Source organism: Umbelopsis ramanniana (genome assembly GCF_025399195.1).
Source record: "Umbelopsis ramanniana AG unplaced genomic scaffold K450scaffold_57, whole genome shotgun sequence".
NCBI lineage: Eukaryota > Fungi > Mucoromycota > Umbelopsidomycetes > Umbelopsidales > Umbelopsidaceae > Umbelopsis > Umbelopsis ramanniana.
Window position 1 is genome coordinate 58096 of NW_026252143.1, and position 19448 is coordinate 77543.

At 44.7% G+C, this 19448-nt stretch overlaps 3 protein-coding genes across 3 annotated transcripts; all 3 read left to right on the plus strand.

The window, feature by feature from the left end:
* Positions 1-69: 69 nt before the first annotated feature.
* On the plus strand, positions 70-13939 carry K450DRAFT_254659 (uncharacterized protein). Its single transcript, XM_051591241.1, has 7 exons — positions 70-119; positions 189-539; positions 600-2816; positions 2882-3150; positions 3248-4355; positions 4443-10510; positions 10599-13939. The coding sequence occupies exons 2-7, from the start codon at positions 254-256 to the stop codon at positions 13842-13844; spliced, it is 13194 nt and encodes a 4397-aa protein (XP_051441871.1). The 5' UTR covers positions 70-119; positions 189-253; the 3' UTR covers positions 13845-13939.
* A 1376-nt stretch (positions 13940-15315) lies between these two features.
* K450DRAFT_254667 (uncharacterized protein) lies at positions 15316-16983 on the plus strand. The gene is made up of 2 exons (XM_051591242.1): positions 15316-16243; positions 16372-16983. Exons 1-2 carry the CDS (start codon positions 15401-15403, stop codon positions 16819-16821), a joined length of 1293 nt encoding a protein of 430 aa, XP_051441872.1. The 5' UTR covers positions 15316-15400; the 3' UTR covers positions 16822-16983.
* Positions 16984-18051: 1068 nt separating this feature from the next.
* On the plus strand, positions 18052-19447 carry K450DRAFT_254671 (uncharacterized protein). Its single transcript, XM_051591243.1, has one exon. It carries the CDS (start codon positions 18252-18254, stop codon positions 19200-19202), a length of 951 nt encoding a protein of 316 aa, XP_051441873.1. The 5' UTR covers positions 18052-18251; the 3' UTR covers positions 19203-19447.
* Position 19448: the final 1 nt, after the last annotated feature.

A 19448-nucleotide genomic window follows, 5' to 3' on the forward strand; every position in this document is an offset into this window, starting at 1 on the left:
TTTCTTCATGGCTCCCATTTCCAGGCACCAAGCCAAAAGAAACTGCAGGCAGAAGCAGCTGCCAGTGAAGCCTTTTCTTTTTTCATCAGTGTCTTTAGGAGACAACAGCTCAGTTACTGGTAATGATTCACTGATTTCAGCTATGATTAGGCGAACAAGCATTTTAATTGCCCCACATTGACTTGCAGTCGCCTTCGTCAAGTCCCGTTATTTTTTTATACCCTCAAGTCTTTAACGCGACGGAGATCGCGCCATGCTAGATGACGATGGCATCAACATGTCTCCTCCAGCATTGTCGGCATCGACCTCAATGTCCACTTCAACCAATGGAGGAGACTCTTTAATGTCATTCGATCCAATTTTACTCAAAGCCTATCTCTTCGATCTATTGCCATTCGTGTTGGTCGCGGAGCTTGATGATCTGAAGACATCCCTATTTGCCTACCCTGATGCCGTAGAAAAGTGTAGACGTTTCGCAAACGACCCAAACAGCCCCGTACTATATGTTATCAAAGAAAGACAAGGTTCCAGTGGAGACGGTAAGTGAGCCCCTTATCCCATGTGAGACCTTTGGCAGGTACTGATGCCCTGTGTTTTAGATGAGAACGCTCCGCCAAGTTATACCTATACCATTACGCAGGAGATAACATACCAACCTACGCATGTCGGATCGGTTGCTCTGATTAAGCGAAGTCTGACACTGGAATCTAGCCGACCTTTGCAATCACAACTTCAAATTATTAATTTGCCAGGTGCTCCCACCGGTGAACCTGGCCAAGCTACGCCTTATGAAGCGCTTCATTCCTACATTCATTTGGCCGTCAGCCCCTACTTCAACGCCTATGTCAACGCCAAAGTTGGTCCTACAAGCTCCGATTCTAAATCAAAGAACGAGGACAACAAAATGGGTATTCCTATGGCCAAGAAGAAAATCGCTGAACTGGAACTCAGTCTTTTGCATCTGCAGCAAAATGTCGAAATTCCTGAAATATCCCTCAACATACATCCTGTCGTTCAACGTGCTGTGGAGAAGTGTCGCGAACAAAACAAACGTGTTACTGTAGAAGCCGTGGATCCTAGTCTCTTTTCCGACTCTAGTCTTCTGAATAAGCTGCAAGGTGATGTGAATGGTTGGATCAAGGAGATTCAAAAAGTGACCAAACTCTCTCGAGATCCTGCCAGCGGTACAGCTATTCAAGAGATCAACTTTTGGCTGAGTATGGAGAAAGCCTTGGAGAAGATCGACGAGCAGTTGAAAAGTGACCAAATTATGCTCACTCTGGATATTTTGAAGCATGCCAAACGCTTCCACGCCACTGTCAGTTTCATTGCTGATACTGGTCTGAAGGAAGCAGCTGAACTTGTTCACAAATATAATCAGCTCATGAAAGACTTCCCATTGAATGAGCTTTTATCTGCCACCGACGTGGAGAAAGTGAGAGAGTCGCTCTTGTTGATCTTTGGTCATCTCAACAAGAAGCTCAAACTCTCTCCTTATCCTATTCGACGTGCTCTTCCCCTGGTTGATGCCATTTCTCGAGATCTTAATGATCAGCTACTCAAAGTACTTGGTAGCCGAAAGCTCATGTATATGGAGTACGACGATTTTGAAAAGGCTATGGCTAGCGCTGAAGCTGTCTTTCACACTTGGGATGATTTGATCAAAGAATTTACAAATGTCGCAAGAGATGTTACTCGCAAGCGATCGGAAAAGTTCCTTCCTATCAAGATCAATCCCGCTCACGCTAAGCTGGAAGAACGTATCAATTTTGTTCGTACTTTCCGTAAGCAACATGAACAACTTCACCAGACCATTGTAAAGGTCATGACTAGCCCTCGCGCCAAGAAAGCTCAAATCGTAGAGGATGGCCAAATCAAGAGCATTGTCGAAGAAGAGGAAAGTGTCAGCGTCAGCGACATTAACTCTGTTGACGAAGTCAAGCTTGCATATGACAGCGTGAAGGACATTGATGTTCTGGATGTGTCGCCGGAGGGTACCGAGATCTGGATCCAAGCAGAGACAGCTTATAATGAACGTGTGTCCAGAGTGGAAAATCAAATCATTTCTCGACTTCGTGATCGATTGGGTACCGCCAAAAATGCCAATGAGATGTTTGGAGTTTTCTCCAAATTCAATGCGCTATTCGTTCGACCCAAGATTCGTGGAGCCATTCAAGAATATCAGACACAGCTAATTGACAGTGTCAAGGAGGATATCAACAAGCTTCATGACAAGTTCAAGATGCAATATCGTAATTCCGAAGCCTATCATATGGCTCAGTTACGTGATTTACCGCCCATCTCGGGTGCCATCACCTGGGCTCGTCAAATCGACCGCCAACTGACTCTATATATGAAGAGGGTGGAAGATGTCCTCGGAAAAGGCTGGGAGTTGTATGCTGAAGGTCAGAAGCTACAAATTGAGAGCAACAGTTTCCGTAAGAAGTTGGATACTCGCCTCATCTATGACAACTGGCTTCAGGAAATCACCAAACGAGATCTCTCTGTGTCCGGTCGTATTTTCGAAATCACTCGAAACCGTGCACAAGGTGGTGCTCTTCAATTGGGTGTCAATTTTGATAGCCAGATCATTACTTTGTTCAAGGAAGTTCGTAACTTGCTATGGCTCAACTTCCAGGTTCCTCATACCATTTCCAATGTTGCCAAGGATGCCAAACGCGTCTATCCTTATGCTGTCAGCCTGATGGAGACCGTCAGAACTTTTTCCCAAACCATCCACAAGGTCAACCGTAACCCGGATATTGTGACTTTAGTAGCTGGCTATCGTAACGAAGTCCATGTCATGATCACAAAAGGTAAAAACCGGTTTGACGACGCTTTCATTTTGTATCCTTTTTAAGCTCACGTCCATTCGCTCTAGGTATTAACCTCCGTTGGGATTATTTTGTCAACACCTATGATACCCATCACCGGCCTCTGTCATCTATGTCTGGCATTCCTTTTGATGCTCGTGAAAACCGTCATGTCACTTTCGTCAGGGAGTTTGCCAACATTGTATCCCTCTTTCAAGACAAGGTTGATTCTCTCATCACTTACCATGATGAAATCAACAAGTCGGTCGAAGACATGAAATCGTGTCCCTACCAAATTGACAAGTTTGAAGATGCTTTGAAAAAGATTCAGAAGCTGGTAAGTGCACGGACATCGACACGCCTACTCCTTTTGTTCCCCTTTACCCCTTGTATTATACTGACTAGTCTGCCTATTTTTCATTGTCTTTGAAAAGATCGACAGACTCAATTTAGAATCGTACTCTAATTTAGATGAATGGGTGGCGATCCTGGATAGAAAAATCGAAGCTGTCTTAATTTCAAGATTGCAGTCCTCTATCAAGATTTGGAACAATGCCTTCCTTGGCATTGATGAGGACCCGGTCAATATGGAAAGCTCTATATCGAAGTCCAAACGCAAGCGCAAGGGCGGTCGAGACAGTCTCACGGTGTCTGAGAAGGCTGTTGTTACTACGAAATCAGCAGAGGTTAAACCTGCTCTTGAGACCCTAGTACATGAAATTCGCATTCGTGATCAAGTCATGTATCTGGATCCTCCGATTGAACAAGCTCGCGCCAGCTGGTTCCACCAACTTCACGACTGGTTAGCTACCGTTTGTCATCTGCCTAGAGTCCAAAGCTCTCGATACGAAGGAGGTTTGAGTGTCAAGGACAACTCTGCTAAGGAGAAGACCTACGTCAGCCTACTAACTCATATGGGCGACAGTTCACTTGAACACGCCTACCAAATTATTGAGGACAAGATTCGTCAAGTGGCCGAATATGTGGACATTTGGTTGCAATATCAAAGCTTGTGGGATCTTGAATCCAGCAAGGTGTTTGGCATTCTTGGTGACGACTTGGCGAAATGGCAACAGATCTTGCTCGAAATCAAGCGTGCTCGCAGCACATTTGATAACTCTGAAACCGAGCAGTCTTTTGGACCCCTTATCGTCGACTATGAGCAAGTCCAAAGTAAAGTCAATCAAAAGTACGACCAGTGGCAGCGCGAAATTCTCAACAAGTTTGGAAGCATGCTTGGCTTTGCTATGCGCGATTTCCATACCGAGGTTTCCAAAGCTCGCTACGAATTGGAGCAACAATCCATCGAGAGTAACTCCACTGGTGAAGCCGTTACATTTATCACTTTTGTTCAAGATCTCAAGCGCAAGGTGACTAAATGGGGCAATGATGTTGAACTTTTCCGTAATGGCCAAAAAACCCTTGAACGTCAGCGGTTCCAGTTTCCCAGTGATTGGGTGTATGTGGACCAAGTGGATGGTGAATGGAGTGCATTCAATGAAATCTTGGCTAGAAAGAACAACGCTATTCAAGAACAGATTGGTGAGTGAATTGAATTATGTACATTTATATGTCAACGAAACCTCCACTGGTTATGTACTAATGTCAATATCGTGTGATGGTTTACAGCTGGTCTGCAAATGAAGATTGTAGCTGAGGACAAGATTGTTGAACAGAAAATCCGTGACATCTGCGTTGAGTGGGAAAAGAGCAAACCTGTTCAAGGTGATATCAAGCCTGATATTGCCACCAACACTCTCAGTATCTTTGAAGGCAGAGTCACTCGACTTAAGGAAGAATATGACATGGTTTGCAGGGCAAAGGAGGCTCTCGACCTGGATCAAACCAGTGATGGACGACTTGAGCCAGTTCTTGAAGAACTTCGCGATTTGAAGTCTGTCTGGACTGCTCTTGCTAAAGTTTGGCAATCCATCAATGAAATTCGCGACACCTTGTGGTCTACTATCGCTCCTCGCAAAATACGTCAATCTTTGGATGGTCTTGTCAATTCCACGAAGGACATGCCCAACCGCATGCGTCAGTACGCTGCATATGAATATGTTCAAGAAGTCTTGCGTCATTACCTTCGTGTCAATCCCTTGATTTCTGACCTTAAATCGGAAGCTCTCCGAGAGAGACATTGGAGACAAATTTTCAAGACGCTTCGCATAGATGGACGCCTCACATTGGGTGACATGACTATCGGTCAGCTTTGGGATCTTGATCTCAAGCGTAATGAACTAGTGGTTAAGGACGTCATTATTCAAGCTCAAGGAGAAATGGCTTTGGAAGAGTTCTTGAAGCAAGTGAAGGAAACTTGGACCAACTATGTTTTGGACTTGGTCAACTATCAGAATAAGTGCCGCTTGATTCGTGGCTGGGACGACCTCTTCACCAAGACGAGTGAACACATTAATTCTTTGAACGCAATGAAACTGTCACCTTACTACAAGGTCTTTGAAGAAGAAGCCTCTGCATGGGAAGAAAAATTGAACCGTATCCACGTTTTGTTCGATGTCTGGATTGATGTTCAACGCCAGTGGGTATACCTTGAAGGTATCTTCAGTGGTAGTGCTGACATCAAGCATTTGTTGCCGGTTGAAACCTCTCGTTTCCAGAACATCAACTCAGAATTTTTGACCGTCATGAAGAAGGTTTACAAGTCACCTTTTGTACTGGATGTCCTTAATATTCCTACTGTGCAAAAGTCTTTAGAGCGTTTGGCAGAGCTTCTCAGCAAAATCCAAAAGGCCCTTGGTGAATACTTGGAACGTGAACGTTCATCTTTCCCTCGGTTCTACTTTGTCGGTGATGAAGATTTGCTTGAAATCATCGGTAATAGCAAGGATATCCTTCGCATTCAAAAGCATTTTAAGAAGATGTTTGCTGGTGTTGCCAACATCATTTTGGATGAAGAAACAAATGTCATTCAAGGCATTGCTTCTAGGGAAGGAGAAGAAGTCCAACTCAAAAACCCTATCTCACTCATTGATCATCCCAAGATCAACGACTGGCTCACCATGCTTGAGAAGGATATGCGTCTATCCCTCGCTTTGTTACTTCAAGATGCTGTCATTGAGATGGAAAAGATTTGGGATGGTTCTGAAATCATTACTACTGTATTTTTAGACTGGGTAGAGAGATACCCTGTCCAATTGGTGGTTTTGGCTGCTCAGACAACATGTACGCATTCAGTCGATAAGGCTTTGAACAAAATTGCTGATAGCACTAATCCCTCGGATTTGACACCTTTGGAGGAATCTCTCACCTTTGTTGAATCCAACTTGACTGTCTTGGCTAACACTGTGCTTCTTGATCTCTCTGCCATCAAACGACGCAAATGCGAACATCTTATTACTGAATTGGTTCATCAGCGAGATTTGATCCGTTCCCTGCTGGCCAGTAAAGTGAACTCACCCAAGGACTTCAAATGGTTGTACCAAATGCGTTTCTACTTCAACGCAGCCACAGCTAATCCCCTCGAACGACTGGTTATCAAGATGGCGGATGCCTCCTTCTTCTATGGTTATGAATACCTTGGTGTTCCTGATCGTCTTGTCCAGACTCCTCTTACTGACAGATGTTATCTCACCTTGACTCAAGCCTTGAAGCAACGAATGGGAGGCTCGCCATTTGGTCCTGCTGGTACTGGTAAAACCGAATCTGTCAAAGCTCTTGGTGTCCAATTGGGTCGCTTTGTTCTCGTCTTCTGTTGTGACGAAACCTTTGATTTCCAAGCTATGGGTCGTATTTTCATTGGTCTTTGCCAAGTCGGTGCTTGGGGTTGCTTTGACGAGTTTAATCGTCTTGAAGAGCGCATTTTGTCTGCTGTCTCACAGCAAGTACAAACTATTCAACTGGGTCTCAGAGATGCCATGACCAACCCCGAGAAAGAAATCGAATTGGTTGGTAAGAACGTTCGTGTCAACGAAAACACTGGTATCTTCATTACCATGAATCCTGGTTATGCTGGAAGATCCAATCTGCCCGACAATTTGAAGAAGTTGTTCCGTAGCATCGCTATGACCAAACCAGACAGAAAACTCATTGCTCAAGTCATGTTATACTCACAAGGTTTCCGAAATGCTGAAGATCTTGCATCTCGTGTTGTACCTCTTTTCAATCTGTGCGACGAACAACTTTCACCACAATCTCACTACGATTTCGGTCTGCGTGCCTTAAAGAGTGTGCTGGTTAGTGCTGGTAACCTCAAGCGTGACCGCCTTAGTGCTTTACGTCAAGCTATCAGTAGCGGTGAGAAGGACGACACTGAATATGCCGCTATCTCTGAACAAGTGCCAGAACAACAGCTCGTCATCTCCAGTATATCCGAAACAGTCATGCCGAAATTGGTTGCTGAAGATATTCATACTCTAAAGAATATCCTAAATGATGTCTTCCCTGGCATTGTTTATGAGCCTGTCGATCTTGATCAACTCAAACAAGAAATTAAGAATGTCTGTGAAGAGCAACGTCTAGTCTATGGTGATGCTTGGGTTGAAAAGGTCATTCAGTTGTATCAAATCCAAAATATTCACCACGGTCTTATGATGGTTGGTCCATCCGGTTCTGGTAAATCTACAGCATGGAAGGTTCTACTCACTGCTCTTGAACGATGCGAGGGTACTGAAGGTGTTCCCTACACCATTGATCCCAAGGCTTTGTCAAAGGAAGCTCTCTATGGTACATTGGATCAAACAACGCGTGAATGGACAGATGGTTTATTCACTCATATTCTTCGCAAGATCGTTGACAACGTCCGTGGTGAAAGTACCAAACGTCATTGGATTATCTTCGATGGTGATGTTGATCCTGAATGGGTCGAAAATCTTAACTCGGTGCTCGATGATAACAAATTGCTCACTTTGCCTAATGGTGAACGTTTGAGTTTACCACCTAACGTCCGCATCATGTTCGAAGTCGAAACGTTGAAATACGCTACTCTCGCTACTGTCTCTCGTTGCGGAATGGTTTGGTTCAGCGAAGATGTTGTGTCACTGCCGATGATCTTCACCCATTACTTGGAAACTCTGCGAAATGTGCCTATGGATGAACTCGATGAAGAAATTCCACGAAGAAGATTGGAAAGTGACGATAATACATCCATATCGCCCATATTGGCTACCCAAAGAGCCATTGCTAAGATCATTGAACCTGATCTCACAGATGATGACGGTCTGGTTGGTAAAGCTTTGCGTCATGCTGCCACTTTCGAGCATATCATGGATTTCACTCGCATGAGAGTACTATCTACTTTGTTCTCCCTTATCAACAAAACCATTCGCAATGTCTTGGAATACAATGCTCAGCATTCGGACTTTCCTCTATCGGCTGAACACTTGCATGGATATATCACCAAACGTACCGTTTACTCACTCATTTGGAGTTTTGCTGGTGATGCCAAACTGGATCTACGTACAAGTTTCGGTGAATACCTTCGCGGCATCACAACATATGATCTCCCTCCAAGTGTGAATGATTGGTCTATCATCGACTACGACATCGCAGTCAATTCTGGTGAATGGAGTCCATGGCAATCAAAGGTTCCAACCGTTGAGATCGAAACTCATAAAGTGGCTGAAGCCGATATGATCATTCCTACGGTTGATACTGTTCGTCACGAAGAAGTGTTGTACTCTTGGTTGTCTGAGCACAAACCCCTCATTTTGTGTGGTCCCCCAGGTTCTGGTAAAACCATGACCTTGTTCAGTGCTTTGCGCAAGTTGCCAGACATGGAAGTGGTTGGTCTTAACTTCTCAAGTGCTACTACTCCTGAGCTCATTATGAAGACATTCGAACAGCACTGTGAGTACCGTAAGACACCTAATGGCGTTATCCTGTCACCTACCTTGATCGGAAGATGGCTTGTTATTTTCTGTGACGAAATCAATTTGCCAGCGACAGACAAGTACAACACTCAGCGTGTCATCTCTTTCTTGAGACAACTAGTTGAATACAACGGTTACTGGAGAGCCAGTGACAAGTCTTGGGTGACGCTTGAGCGTATTCAGTTTGTTGGAGCTTGTAACCCTCCCACTGATCCTGGACGTGTACCCTTGTCGCATCGTTTCCTTAGACATGCACCCGTGGTCATGGTTGACTACGCTGGTCAGCCTTCTTTGATGCAAATTTACAGCACCTTTTCAAGAGCCATGCTCAAAGTGGTCCCCACTTTACGAGGATATGCAGAGCCGCTTACAGCTGCTATGGTGGAATTCTATCTCATGTCACAGAAACGATTTACACCTGACAAGCAGGCTCACTACATCTATTCGCCTCGTGAATTGACTCGTTGGGTAAGAGGTATTTTCGAAGCCATCAAGCCTTTGGAATCCTTGACTGTTGAAGGTCTTGTTCGTATCTGGGCACATGAAGCTCTTCGACTATTCCAAGATCGTTTGGTCACGGATGAAGAAAGACAGTGGACTGACGATAACATCAATGAAATCGCCATGAAGCACTTCCCTATGATTGATCAACAAGAAGCCCTGAGAAGACCTATCTTGTTCTCCAACTGGTTGTCCAAGCATTACATTCCTGTCGAGCATGAACAGCTTCGCGAGTACGTCAAAGCCCGTTTGAAGGTCTTTTACGAAGAAGAATTGGATGTACCTCTCGTTCTGTTCAACGATGTCTTGGAGCATGTTTTGCGCATTGATCGTGTCTTCCGTCAACCACAAGGTCACTTGTTGTTGATTGGTGTCTCTGGTAGTGGTAAAACCACCTTGTCACGTTTCGTTGCATGGTTGAATGGTCTTTCTGTTTTCCAGATCAAGGTTCATAACAAGTATACCGGAGTTGACTTTGACGAGGATCTGAGAACTGTTCTTAGACGAGCTGGTTGCAAAGGTGAAAAGATTTGTTTCATCATGGATGAATCCAACGTTCTTGATTCTGGTTTCTTGGAAAGAATGAACACTCTACTTGCCAATGCCGAAGTGCCTAGTTTGTTCGAGGGAGATGAATTTGCTGCCTTGATGACTGGATGTAAAGAAGGCGCCCAGCGGGATGGCTTAATGCTGGACTCCAATGAAGAACTTTACAAGTGGTTCACTCAACAAGTGATGCGTAACCTTCACGTTGTCTTCACGATGAATCCTCCAGAGGGTGGTTTAGGTTCAAGAACTGCCACTTCCCCTGCCCTGTTCAATCGTTGTGTGTTGGATTGGTTTGGTGACTGGCCCGATCAGGCATTCTATCAAGTCGGTCGTGAATTCACCAATACTTTGGATCTCGACGTTCCTAACTATGGTGCACCTCTCAACTTCCCCATCATTTATAAGGACTTACCCATTCCACCTACTCATCGTGATGCTGTGGTCAACGCACTTGTTTATGTGCATACATCCTTGTATGATATCAATCTCAAGCTCAGCAAACGTCAAGGTCGTCGCAACTTTGTCACTCCTAGACATTTCTTGGATTTCATTTCGCACTATGTGAAGCTTTACAATGAGAAGCGTGAAAATCTCGAGGAACAACAACGTCACTTGAATGTTGGTTTGGATAAGCTGAAGACCACTGTTATCAAGGTCGAAGAGCTTCGCAAAAGTTTGGCTGTCAAGAAGAACCAACTGGAAATCAAAAATGCTCAAGCTAACGAGAAGATCGGTCAAATGGTAGCGGATGAGAAGGAAGCTGAAAACAAGAAGGCTGCATCCATTGAAATCCAAGCTGCCCTTGAAATGCAGAACAAGGTACAGTTAGCTAGCCAAATGGCTCAGACCAAACGACCGAAATGTATGTCGATTCGGTTTATAATTTACTGACAATTTGCGCTTTTAGGAAATTGAAGAGCGTCGCGCTATTGTTCTCGGTGATTTGGCCAATGCCGAACCCGCCGTCATGGAAGCTCAAAAGAGTGTCAGTAACATTAAACGTCAACATTTGACGGAAGTCAGAGCTATGGGTAACCCCCCCGAGGCTGTCAAGCTTGCGATGGAATCTGTTTGCAACTTACTCGGACACAAGATTGAGTCCTGGAAGACGGTACAATCCATCATTCGTCGTGACGATTTCATTGCTAGCATCGTCAACTTCAACACTGAGAAGCAAATGGTCAAGCAGCTTCGTGAGTACATGAAGCGTAACTATCTCAGCAACCCCTCCTTTGAGTACGAAGCCGTTAACCGTGCCTCCACGGCATGTGGTCCTCTCGTCAAGTGGGTGATTGCTCAAGTGAACTACTCTGAAATTTTGGACCGTGTTGGCCCACTTCGTGATGAGGTTGTTGACTTGGAACGCAGTGCGGATGAAACCAAACTCAAGGCTTCGGAAATTCAAGATATGATTGCTGGCCTGGAAAACAGTATTGCTCGTTACAAGGAGGAATATGCTGCGCTTGTTGGTGAAACACAGGCCATCAAGGGTGAAATGGAACGGGTCAAATCCAAGGTTGACCGTAGTTTGACATTGCTCAGCAGCTTGGGCTCTGAGAAGGAGCGTTGGGAGTCTGCAAGTCAAGCGTTTGAAACACAAATGGGCACCATTGTTGGAGACGTCCTCTTGTCGGCTGCTTTCTTGGCCTACGGAGGCTATTTCGATCAACAATATCGCGAAATGTTGATGCACAAGTGGGCCGAGCATCTTGGCAACTCCGGTGTGCAGTTCAAGCAAGACATGTCCTTGACCGAATACTTGAGTACTGCCGATGACCGATTATCATGGCAAGCAAACAGCCTGCCTGCTGATGACCTGTGTATCGAAAATGCTATCATGCTCAAGCGTTACAACAGATACCCACTCATCATCGATCCATCTGGTCAAGCTACCAATTTCTTGATCAATGAGTATCAAGATCGTAAGATTACTGTCACTAGTTTCTTGGACGATGCCTTTATCAAGAATTTGGAAAGTGCTCTTCGTTTCGGTAACCCCATCCTCATTCAAGATGTAGAGCATTTGGATCCTATTTTGAATCCTGTTCTCAACAAGGAACTTCGACGAACTGGTGGTCGTGTGTTGATTCGTCTTGGTAACCAAGATATCGATTTCTCTCCTTCGTTCAAGCTTTTCTTGTCAACAAGAGATCCATCCGTCAATTTCCCACCTGATATCTGCTCAAGAGTTACCTTTGTTAACTTTACCGTCACACGTGGCTCACTCCAGAGTCAGTGCTTGAATAAGGTACTCAAGGCTGAAAGACCGGATGTCGACCAAAGAAGAACGGATCTCATCAAACTTCAAGGAGAGTTCCAGCTCCGTCTGCGTTTCTTGGAGAAATCTTTGCTGCAAGCTCTTAATGAATCGAAGGGCAATATTTTGGATGACGATAAGGTCATTGAAACACTTGAAACCCTTAAGAAGGAAGCCGGAGAAGTGTCTCGCAAGGTTGAAGAAACCAACACTGTCATGCAGGAAGTTGAACAAAGTACCACTGTCTACACTCCTCTGGCTCAAGCATGTTCATCCATCTTCTTTGTCATGGAACAACTCAATCTTATCAACCACTTTTACCAATTCTCTTTGAATTTCTTTTATAACATCTTCCAATATGTTTTGCACGAGAACCCCAATCTTACAGGATTGACTGATCCGGATGAACGACTTCAAATTTTGTCCCGCGACCTGTTTATGGTGTCCTACAAACGAGCCTCAAGAAGTTTGCTTCATGCAGATCATATCACTTTTGCCATGCTCATGTGTCAGATTGTATTGCGCGGAAATGAGAAATCGAGCATCGACCAGAATGAATACAGTTATTTGATTCAAGGTTCAAGCAAGCCCAAGACGTCGTACTCTTTGGATCTGCCACCATGGCTTTCTGAAGAACAAAAGCATCGCATTGAAGAACTTTCTGATTTGCCCGCATTCAAGAACCTTCCCGAAGCTATCAATGAGCGTGAGCAAGAATGGCAAAGGTTCAGCGAGGATAACTTACCAGAAGCCAATGTTCCTTACTCTTGGGAAAAGACTGACAGCTATGCTGACGGCTTGAGAGAATTGCTTTTGGTGAAGACCTTTAGACCTGATCGTGTGCTTCCAGCAGCTTCCATCTTTGCTTCCAGAATCTTTGGCGCTGACTTCATCAACAACGAAGAACTCAACTTACCCTACCTTGTTAATAAGGAAACCAAGGCCAGTACGCCTATTGCTCTTTGCTCCATTCCTGGTTATGATGCCAGTTACAGAGTCGACCAAATGGTCGCTGCTAGTGATATCCGCTGTACCTCTGTAGCCATGGGCTCTGCTGAAGGATTTACACTGGCTGATCAAGCCATTTCCTCTGCTGTGAAGACCGGTAACTGGGTGTTACTCAAGAACGTTCATCTTGCTCCACACTGGCTTGGCTCGTTGGAAAAGAAGTTGCACAGTCTCAAACCCCATCGAAATTTCCGTCTATTCTTGACAATGGAAACCAATCCCAAGGTGCCTGTCAACTTGCTGCGACTTTCTCGTGTACTGATGTTTGAGCCTCCACCGGGTATCAAAGCCAACTTGCAAGATTCTCTTCGCAGTATCTCACAAGCAAGATCTAATAAGGGACCAGCCGAACGCAGCAGACTTTACTTTTTGCTTGCTTGGCTTCATGCCATTGTTCAAGAACGTTTACGATATGTTCCTCTGGGTTGGTCAAAGTCTTACGAATTCAACGATGCCGATCTTGACTGCGCTTTCACGACCATTGATGCTTGGCTTGACACCGCAGCTAGCGGAAGAGCTAACATTTCACCTGAAAAGATACCATGGGAAGCTATTGGCACCTTGTTCAAAGAATCAGTGTATGGTGGTAGAGTTGACAATGATGCCGATCAAGACATTCTTGACTCCTTTGTGGACACCCTGTTCACTCCTCACAGTTATGATATTGACTTCAAGTTGGTACCTGAAACCTCTGAAGGCAAAGCTGTTGTAATTCCTGATGGCACACGTGTGGAACAGTTCTTAGAATGGGTGAACAAACTACCCGAGAGAGAACCGCCCACTTGGCTTGGACTCCCTGGAAATGCTGAGCACGTCCTATTGACCATCAAGGGTAAAGAAATGCTTGCTAAGGTGCTCAAGCTTAAAGATATTAGCGATGAAATGTAAACGTAGACATTCATCATCATAGCAAATATGTATGAAGTAAAAATAAAATTACCACCATGTCATGTTTACCTTCTTATAGCTTTGGCAGTGCGGTCATTTTCACAAAGAGTGGTATTTGTTGTATATTTAACAGCAAGCTCATAGACACTTCTTGTTCTTTTCTTAATTTTTGACGCTTGGTCCCTTACAGAGGACCACCGACTAGTGGCGTCTGTCCCTGCAGCAACACCATTTGAACCTAACCAGCGTTCCCACTCTATTTATTCATCTGTGCATCGTCTGTAATGGACGTAACCAACCGACCGCATGTTTTGGAAGTTGGGTCCTTGCCGAACAGTGACTTATTCTCACCAGTGACTCCAACCGCCGGCACACGATTTTCACAACAGTCTAAGGAACAAGAACGGAATTTTGAAGACGAAGAAGACGAGGAGTACGTGAACGGCAGTCAGGATTTCGTCATTCCGACGGAGAGAAATGAAGATGCCAATGACACGCTCACGCATGAACTTGATCTACTATCGATCGACGATGCCAACGAATCGTTACTGTCCAGACAGAGCGACCCTTCACGTGAAAAAGAAAGTAAAGTGACATTAACGCTGAAAGAGCAAGAGAAGGTAAGGATCAGGCCTATTGGCTAGATCAGGGGGCACTGTATTCAGGACTAATGCGATCTATTCATGCACAGACGATAGATGAGTTGCGTAAAGAATCATTTGGCTTGAAGCTCAAGTGTTATTTCCTGGAGGAGCGGTTAGCTCAGTTATCACCAGGGCAAATGGATGAAGCTCTGCGCGAGGTAGGAACTTTTTTTTTTTTTTTGGGAGGACGGAGTGTTGGCATAATGTCATCTAGTGCAAGAGATATTACGTCGATGGACGCAGGTTTGGCTAATGTAACTTTTTCCGCTGTTAGAACATCGACTTGAAGGTCAAAATGCAGACACTGGTACAGGAGCTTAAGAAATATAAAAAGATGATAGTTGACTTGCATGGAGCCATTGATATTCTGCAACAACAAAAGTTGCAACAAGAAGAAGAATATCAATCCAATCATGGCAAAAAGGATCATGAAAGGGTACAGTTGGAATCGGCCCTGGAGAATGCCAATTCTTATCGTTTTGAGAACGAAAGCCTGCACCTTCGAATGGCCGAACAAGCAGCGGAAATTGCAAGATTGACAGACGCATTATGTAAAAATGATCATCGGCCATCTGGAGTCGATGTGGAACGACTGGTTAACGAGCGATCTTCTGCTTTGAGTGAATTGGAAGCATGCAAGCGAAATTTGGCACAAGCGCGGAGGGTGATACATTCCTTAGAGAACCAGCCCAGTCATGCGACGACGGACAACGCATTATTCAAAGCGATTCTCTCCGAAAGGGACGCCTTATTGTCAAGAACGGATCATCTTAGCAACACGAACTATAATTTACAAGAGGTACCTCACCTCAGCCATACTGTGTTCTGTTTAGAAGGTCTCTGTACTTAAATTCGTGGATTTCCATTTTGCCTTTCTAGGAAGTAAACCACGTGCGGAATCGTAATGTGGATATGATGAATCAACTTCGGGACAAAGACAAGGAAATCGATCAATTGAATGGAGAAATAGAAGAGTTGATAGAACATCATAATTCTGTAGTTGAAGAATTGGACGAGCACAAATCTGGTATTCATCAACGAGCGCAAGATGTAGAGCGTCTGTCGAAACAGAACAGTGACCTGATGACACGATTACAAGACATAGAGGGTTCACTTCAAGACGAAGAAGTGGCTCATAAGGATGACGTTGCAAGGCTTACGGGAGAACTTAACGAAAGAGAAAAAGAAATTGAAGACCTCGATGTTCAAATGGAAAACATGATTGCCTTTATAGAAGAACTCGAGCAGGGACAAAAGGACCGTGATGAACGCATTGCCACTCTTGAGAGTCGATTGGATCAACACGCCGAAGAAGACCGTCTTTATGATCAAGATGTCGATCTTTTGGAAAGTCGATTTCAGCAGGCTGAAAAGGCTATTCAAGATAAGGAGAACATCATCAAGAATCTTCAAGATGAATTGGACGAACGCCTGGAAAGCTTACAGGTGTTACAAAACGAATACCAAGACGCTGAGCGACAAATGAAACATGGCAAGCGAGAAATGGAAAAACTTATACACAAGGTTGAAGAATTGGAACAAACATTGGAAGAGCGGTCTGAATTAGCGCAGCAAACTCAAACCCAGCATGAGCATGATTTGCGCGAAATTGATATCCGGTTTCAAGAGACCGAGCAGCTAGTCCATGAACGAACACGGCAGAATGCCGATCTGAAGAACAGACTAGACACGAGCGAGACACGTGGAAAGGAACTTAAACTGCAACATGAAAAGGAGATTGCGCAGGTCAGAGAGGTAATTAAACAGTGAGGCTTTGAAAAAAAGCGGTACAAGAGATTTGCGCAGTGTGCCTGTGCGCTACTCCTCCCCCGTCATTTTTTTTTTTCATTGTTGTAACGCAAAATGCTGTGTTTCACTTTTAGGCTTTGACGACCAAGATGACCAAGCTGGAACGAAGTTGGGCTGAGAGACTCCATACCGTGGAAGCTCAACTCAAAGAATCGGAAACCAAATTACGTAGGGACAGGAAGGCGGCTCAGGATAAGATGAATGAATTGGTCGGGAGTCAACTGGCTCTCAAGGGTAAACTAGAGGCCGCTAACAAACGCAATGCGTCATTTAATGAAAGAGATCCCGGGCAAGAATACGAACTTCGTCAGGAATTGGAGCGTCATGCTGCCATGTTACATAGCGAGCAACAACGATACCTAGAGTTAGATGAAGAACATGAAGAATTACTAGAAGCACACGAACAACTCAAGCGACAACTCATACGGCGAGATAATATGATCACCAAGGCTTTGGAGAGATTAGAAGTAAGTAGCAGCGCACAAAAAAGAAACTTCTTTTGTTACAAAGTGCGCAGTGCGTAATATTGGGTAGTCCTTTATCCGGGCCCATGCTCTGTCCTAATAACATGATTTCTCCTCCCCTTCAGAACATGAATGAACGAAAAGAGGTGATTGAGAATGTCTTGTTCCGTCAAGCAACGCAAGACCTTGATTCTACTTTAAGATCCATGCCTCGATAGCCAGACTAGGCGAGCTTCCTTACGGATGCCTACTTTCGGCTGAAATAGTCCAATTTGGTATGGTTACACCAGCCAATGGAAAACTTCCAATGATTCCGGTGCTTTGCGCCTCCAGCAAATACTTCTTGTATATTTTTACATAACAAACATAAACAGATTTTTTCTCCTATTTATCATTAATAATGGACGCTGAGAGCCATATTTTATCCGTGGTAGGAATGAGAGGGGATGGGAAGAGAGGGTTTTTGGGGAGTGAAAACCCTAAGACAGCAGCCGCCGGGAAATCAATCTCCAACTCGTGTCCTTCCATCGAAGTTCTAGCATAGATCTTTCTTTCAAACGTTTCATTCTTGCTCCCGCTTCTACGAACCTCAGCCACCCGTTGTTCTTTATTTTCCCTAATACGTCTAATTTCCAACCCTCCCAATATGCTGTACCTCTCTTTCCCCCCATATGCGCAGTTGACTTGCTTCATCAAAAGTGGTATGCTTGACACATGGTAGCTCCACTCTTCGTTGATTTCAGAGTGAACGAACGGGATAAATAAAGGATGAAAATAGGTAGGATAGTACAGTTTAGGGGATTGGCGAGGTCGCGTGTTTGGGAGTATTTTGAGTTACAGTCAGCGCTTTTAAATGGCCAACTTCCTTCAATGGGAGACCTCCAGCCACACCCACCTTTTTTTTTTTTTTAAAGTGCGCCATTTTGGCCTTGATTGCTCCAGGACCAAATCATTCTCAGGCGTCCCTGACCCCCCATCCAGCCCGCTGTCCCCGGCAACTGTATAAAAGCCAAACGTCGGTCATTGCTAATGCCTTCTCTCTTTCGTAAACAGCACTTTATATTCCCCATGGACGACAACTACAATTTCTTTAACCCGTTATGTTACCCACCGCCCTCACCTAATCCAACATCTCCTTACCTGTCACCCACGGCTGTTTCTCATAATCGCTCTGAAGAAGACCTTTTGAACAGCTTGTCTCCCGACTCGGCCCATCGATGGCAATCACAGCAGCAAGTAGCAACACAACCCATCAATATCACATCTCCCTTCATTTCACCCGTAGGTAAGACAAAAAAAAAGGACCGGCGTGTAATAAACGTGTTAAAAAAAGAAAGAAAAAAAAAAAAGCTGATTTGGTTTCGATCCCAGATATCTCGCCTTTATTATCCCCGGCATCGTATTGCTCTTCAGATCACTTTCCAGGATCTGGAAGATCATCTCCTATTGATACAACTGCTTGGCGGTCTCCAGTCGATGCTTTCTTGGCAATGCATACTCCAGTCACAGTGCCAAGCACGACACCCCCTTTACTAGGTAGCTCATACTCATCCACATCTTCTGCCATGGACACTCCTCCTTCACATAATGCTGACATAAAGACCTTGATTGAAGCCTCTCCTTTTATGACACCGTCACCGATTGAACAACAAGAGGATTTGGTCTTACCTATCCATGCATTTCGAAACGGAAGTCCCAACGCCACAATCACAAGCCCCATCTCACCAACGTTTTCTTTCACCGAGGATAACAATAGCGTAGCAGATCTCTTTCATCGATTTAACATCATGGAAGCTCAAGAACCCGTTTCACCCGTTCAATTTAAGGACAAGTACGAACCGGTTATTCCTAATTTTGATTTTGACCCTATTCCCATGCCTAGCCACAACAGCTTGGGATTACCCACTCTTCATATTCCCCGACGCAGCTCGTCTCCTTGCCTTAATGGCGCGGACATTGACGATATTGTATCCCCGACTATCACTGTCACGCCAGCCGGTTCGGACGATGGTCACGTTTCTGACCATGGCATAGCTTCGGCGCCTATACCGGGCATACCTTCCAATTTGGCGCATTACAAATCTGCCTCAAGAGGTAGTGCCAAAAGACACCAACGCTCCCACTCTGCTAATTCCCTACAGACCATCCTCGGTCACTCTCCCCCCATGCCGGCGGTGAGCACGAGTAGCGGCAGCTCTCGGGGAGGAAAGCAGACCCAGCGTCAATCAATACGACGCAACTCATCCAGTTCTTCTCGACCGTTTATTTGCCGTTACTGCGATTTTGCTTTCACTCGCGAATGGAATCGAAAAACCCACGAACGACTTCATGACCCTAACTTTGTCCCAGAACATCAATGTAACTTTTGCGATAAACGCTTCATGCGAAAACACGATTGTCTACGTCATATGTCTTCCGTTCACCGTGATGAAGGCCATTAATCCCCAATCGGAAAAGAAAAAAAATATCTTCCACCTCCCCTTACGTCCTTATGCTCGTTGTACAATAATAACTAATGATAGATTCTTCTACCTCTTGGCTTTACATAATTTTCACCCTTCGCCGCCTTCTAAGCACTTACATGTAAATCACAGGCATTCTGTTTGCCTTTCCCCCATTTGTTTCATATATTTTTTCTCCCAAATTTCTGTAAGTAAACAGTATTTAAGCATGGCCAAATATATGAC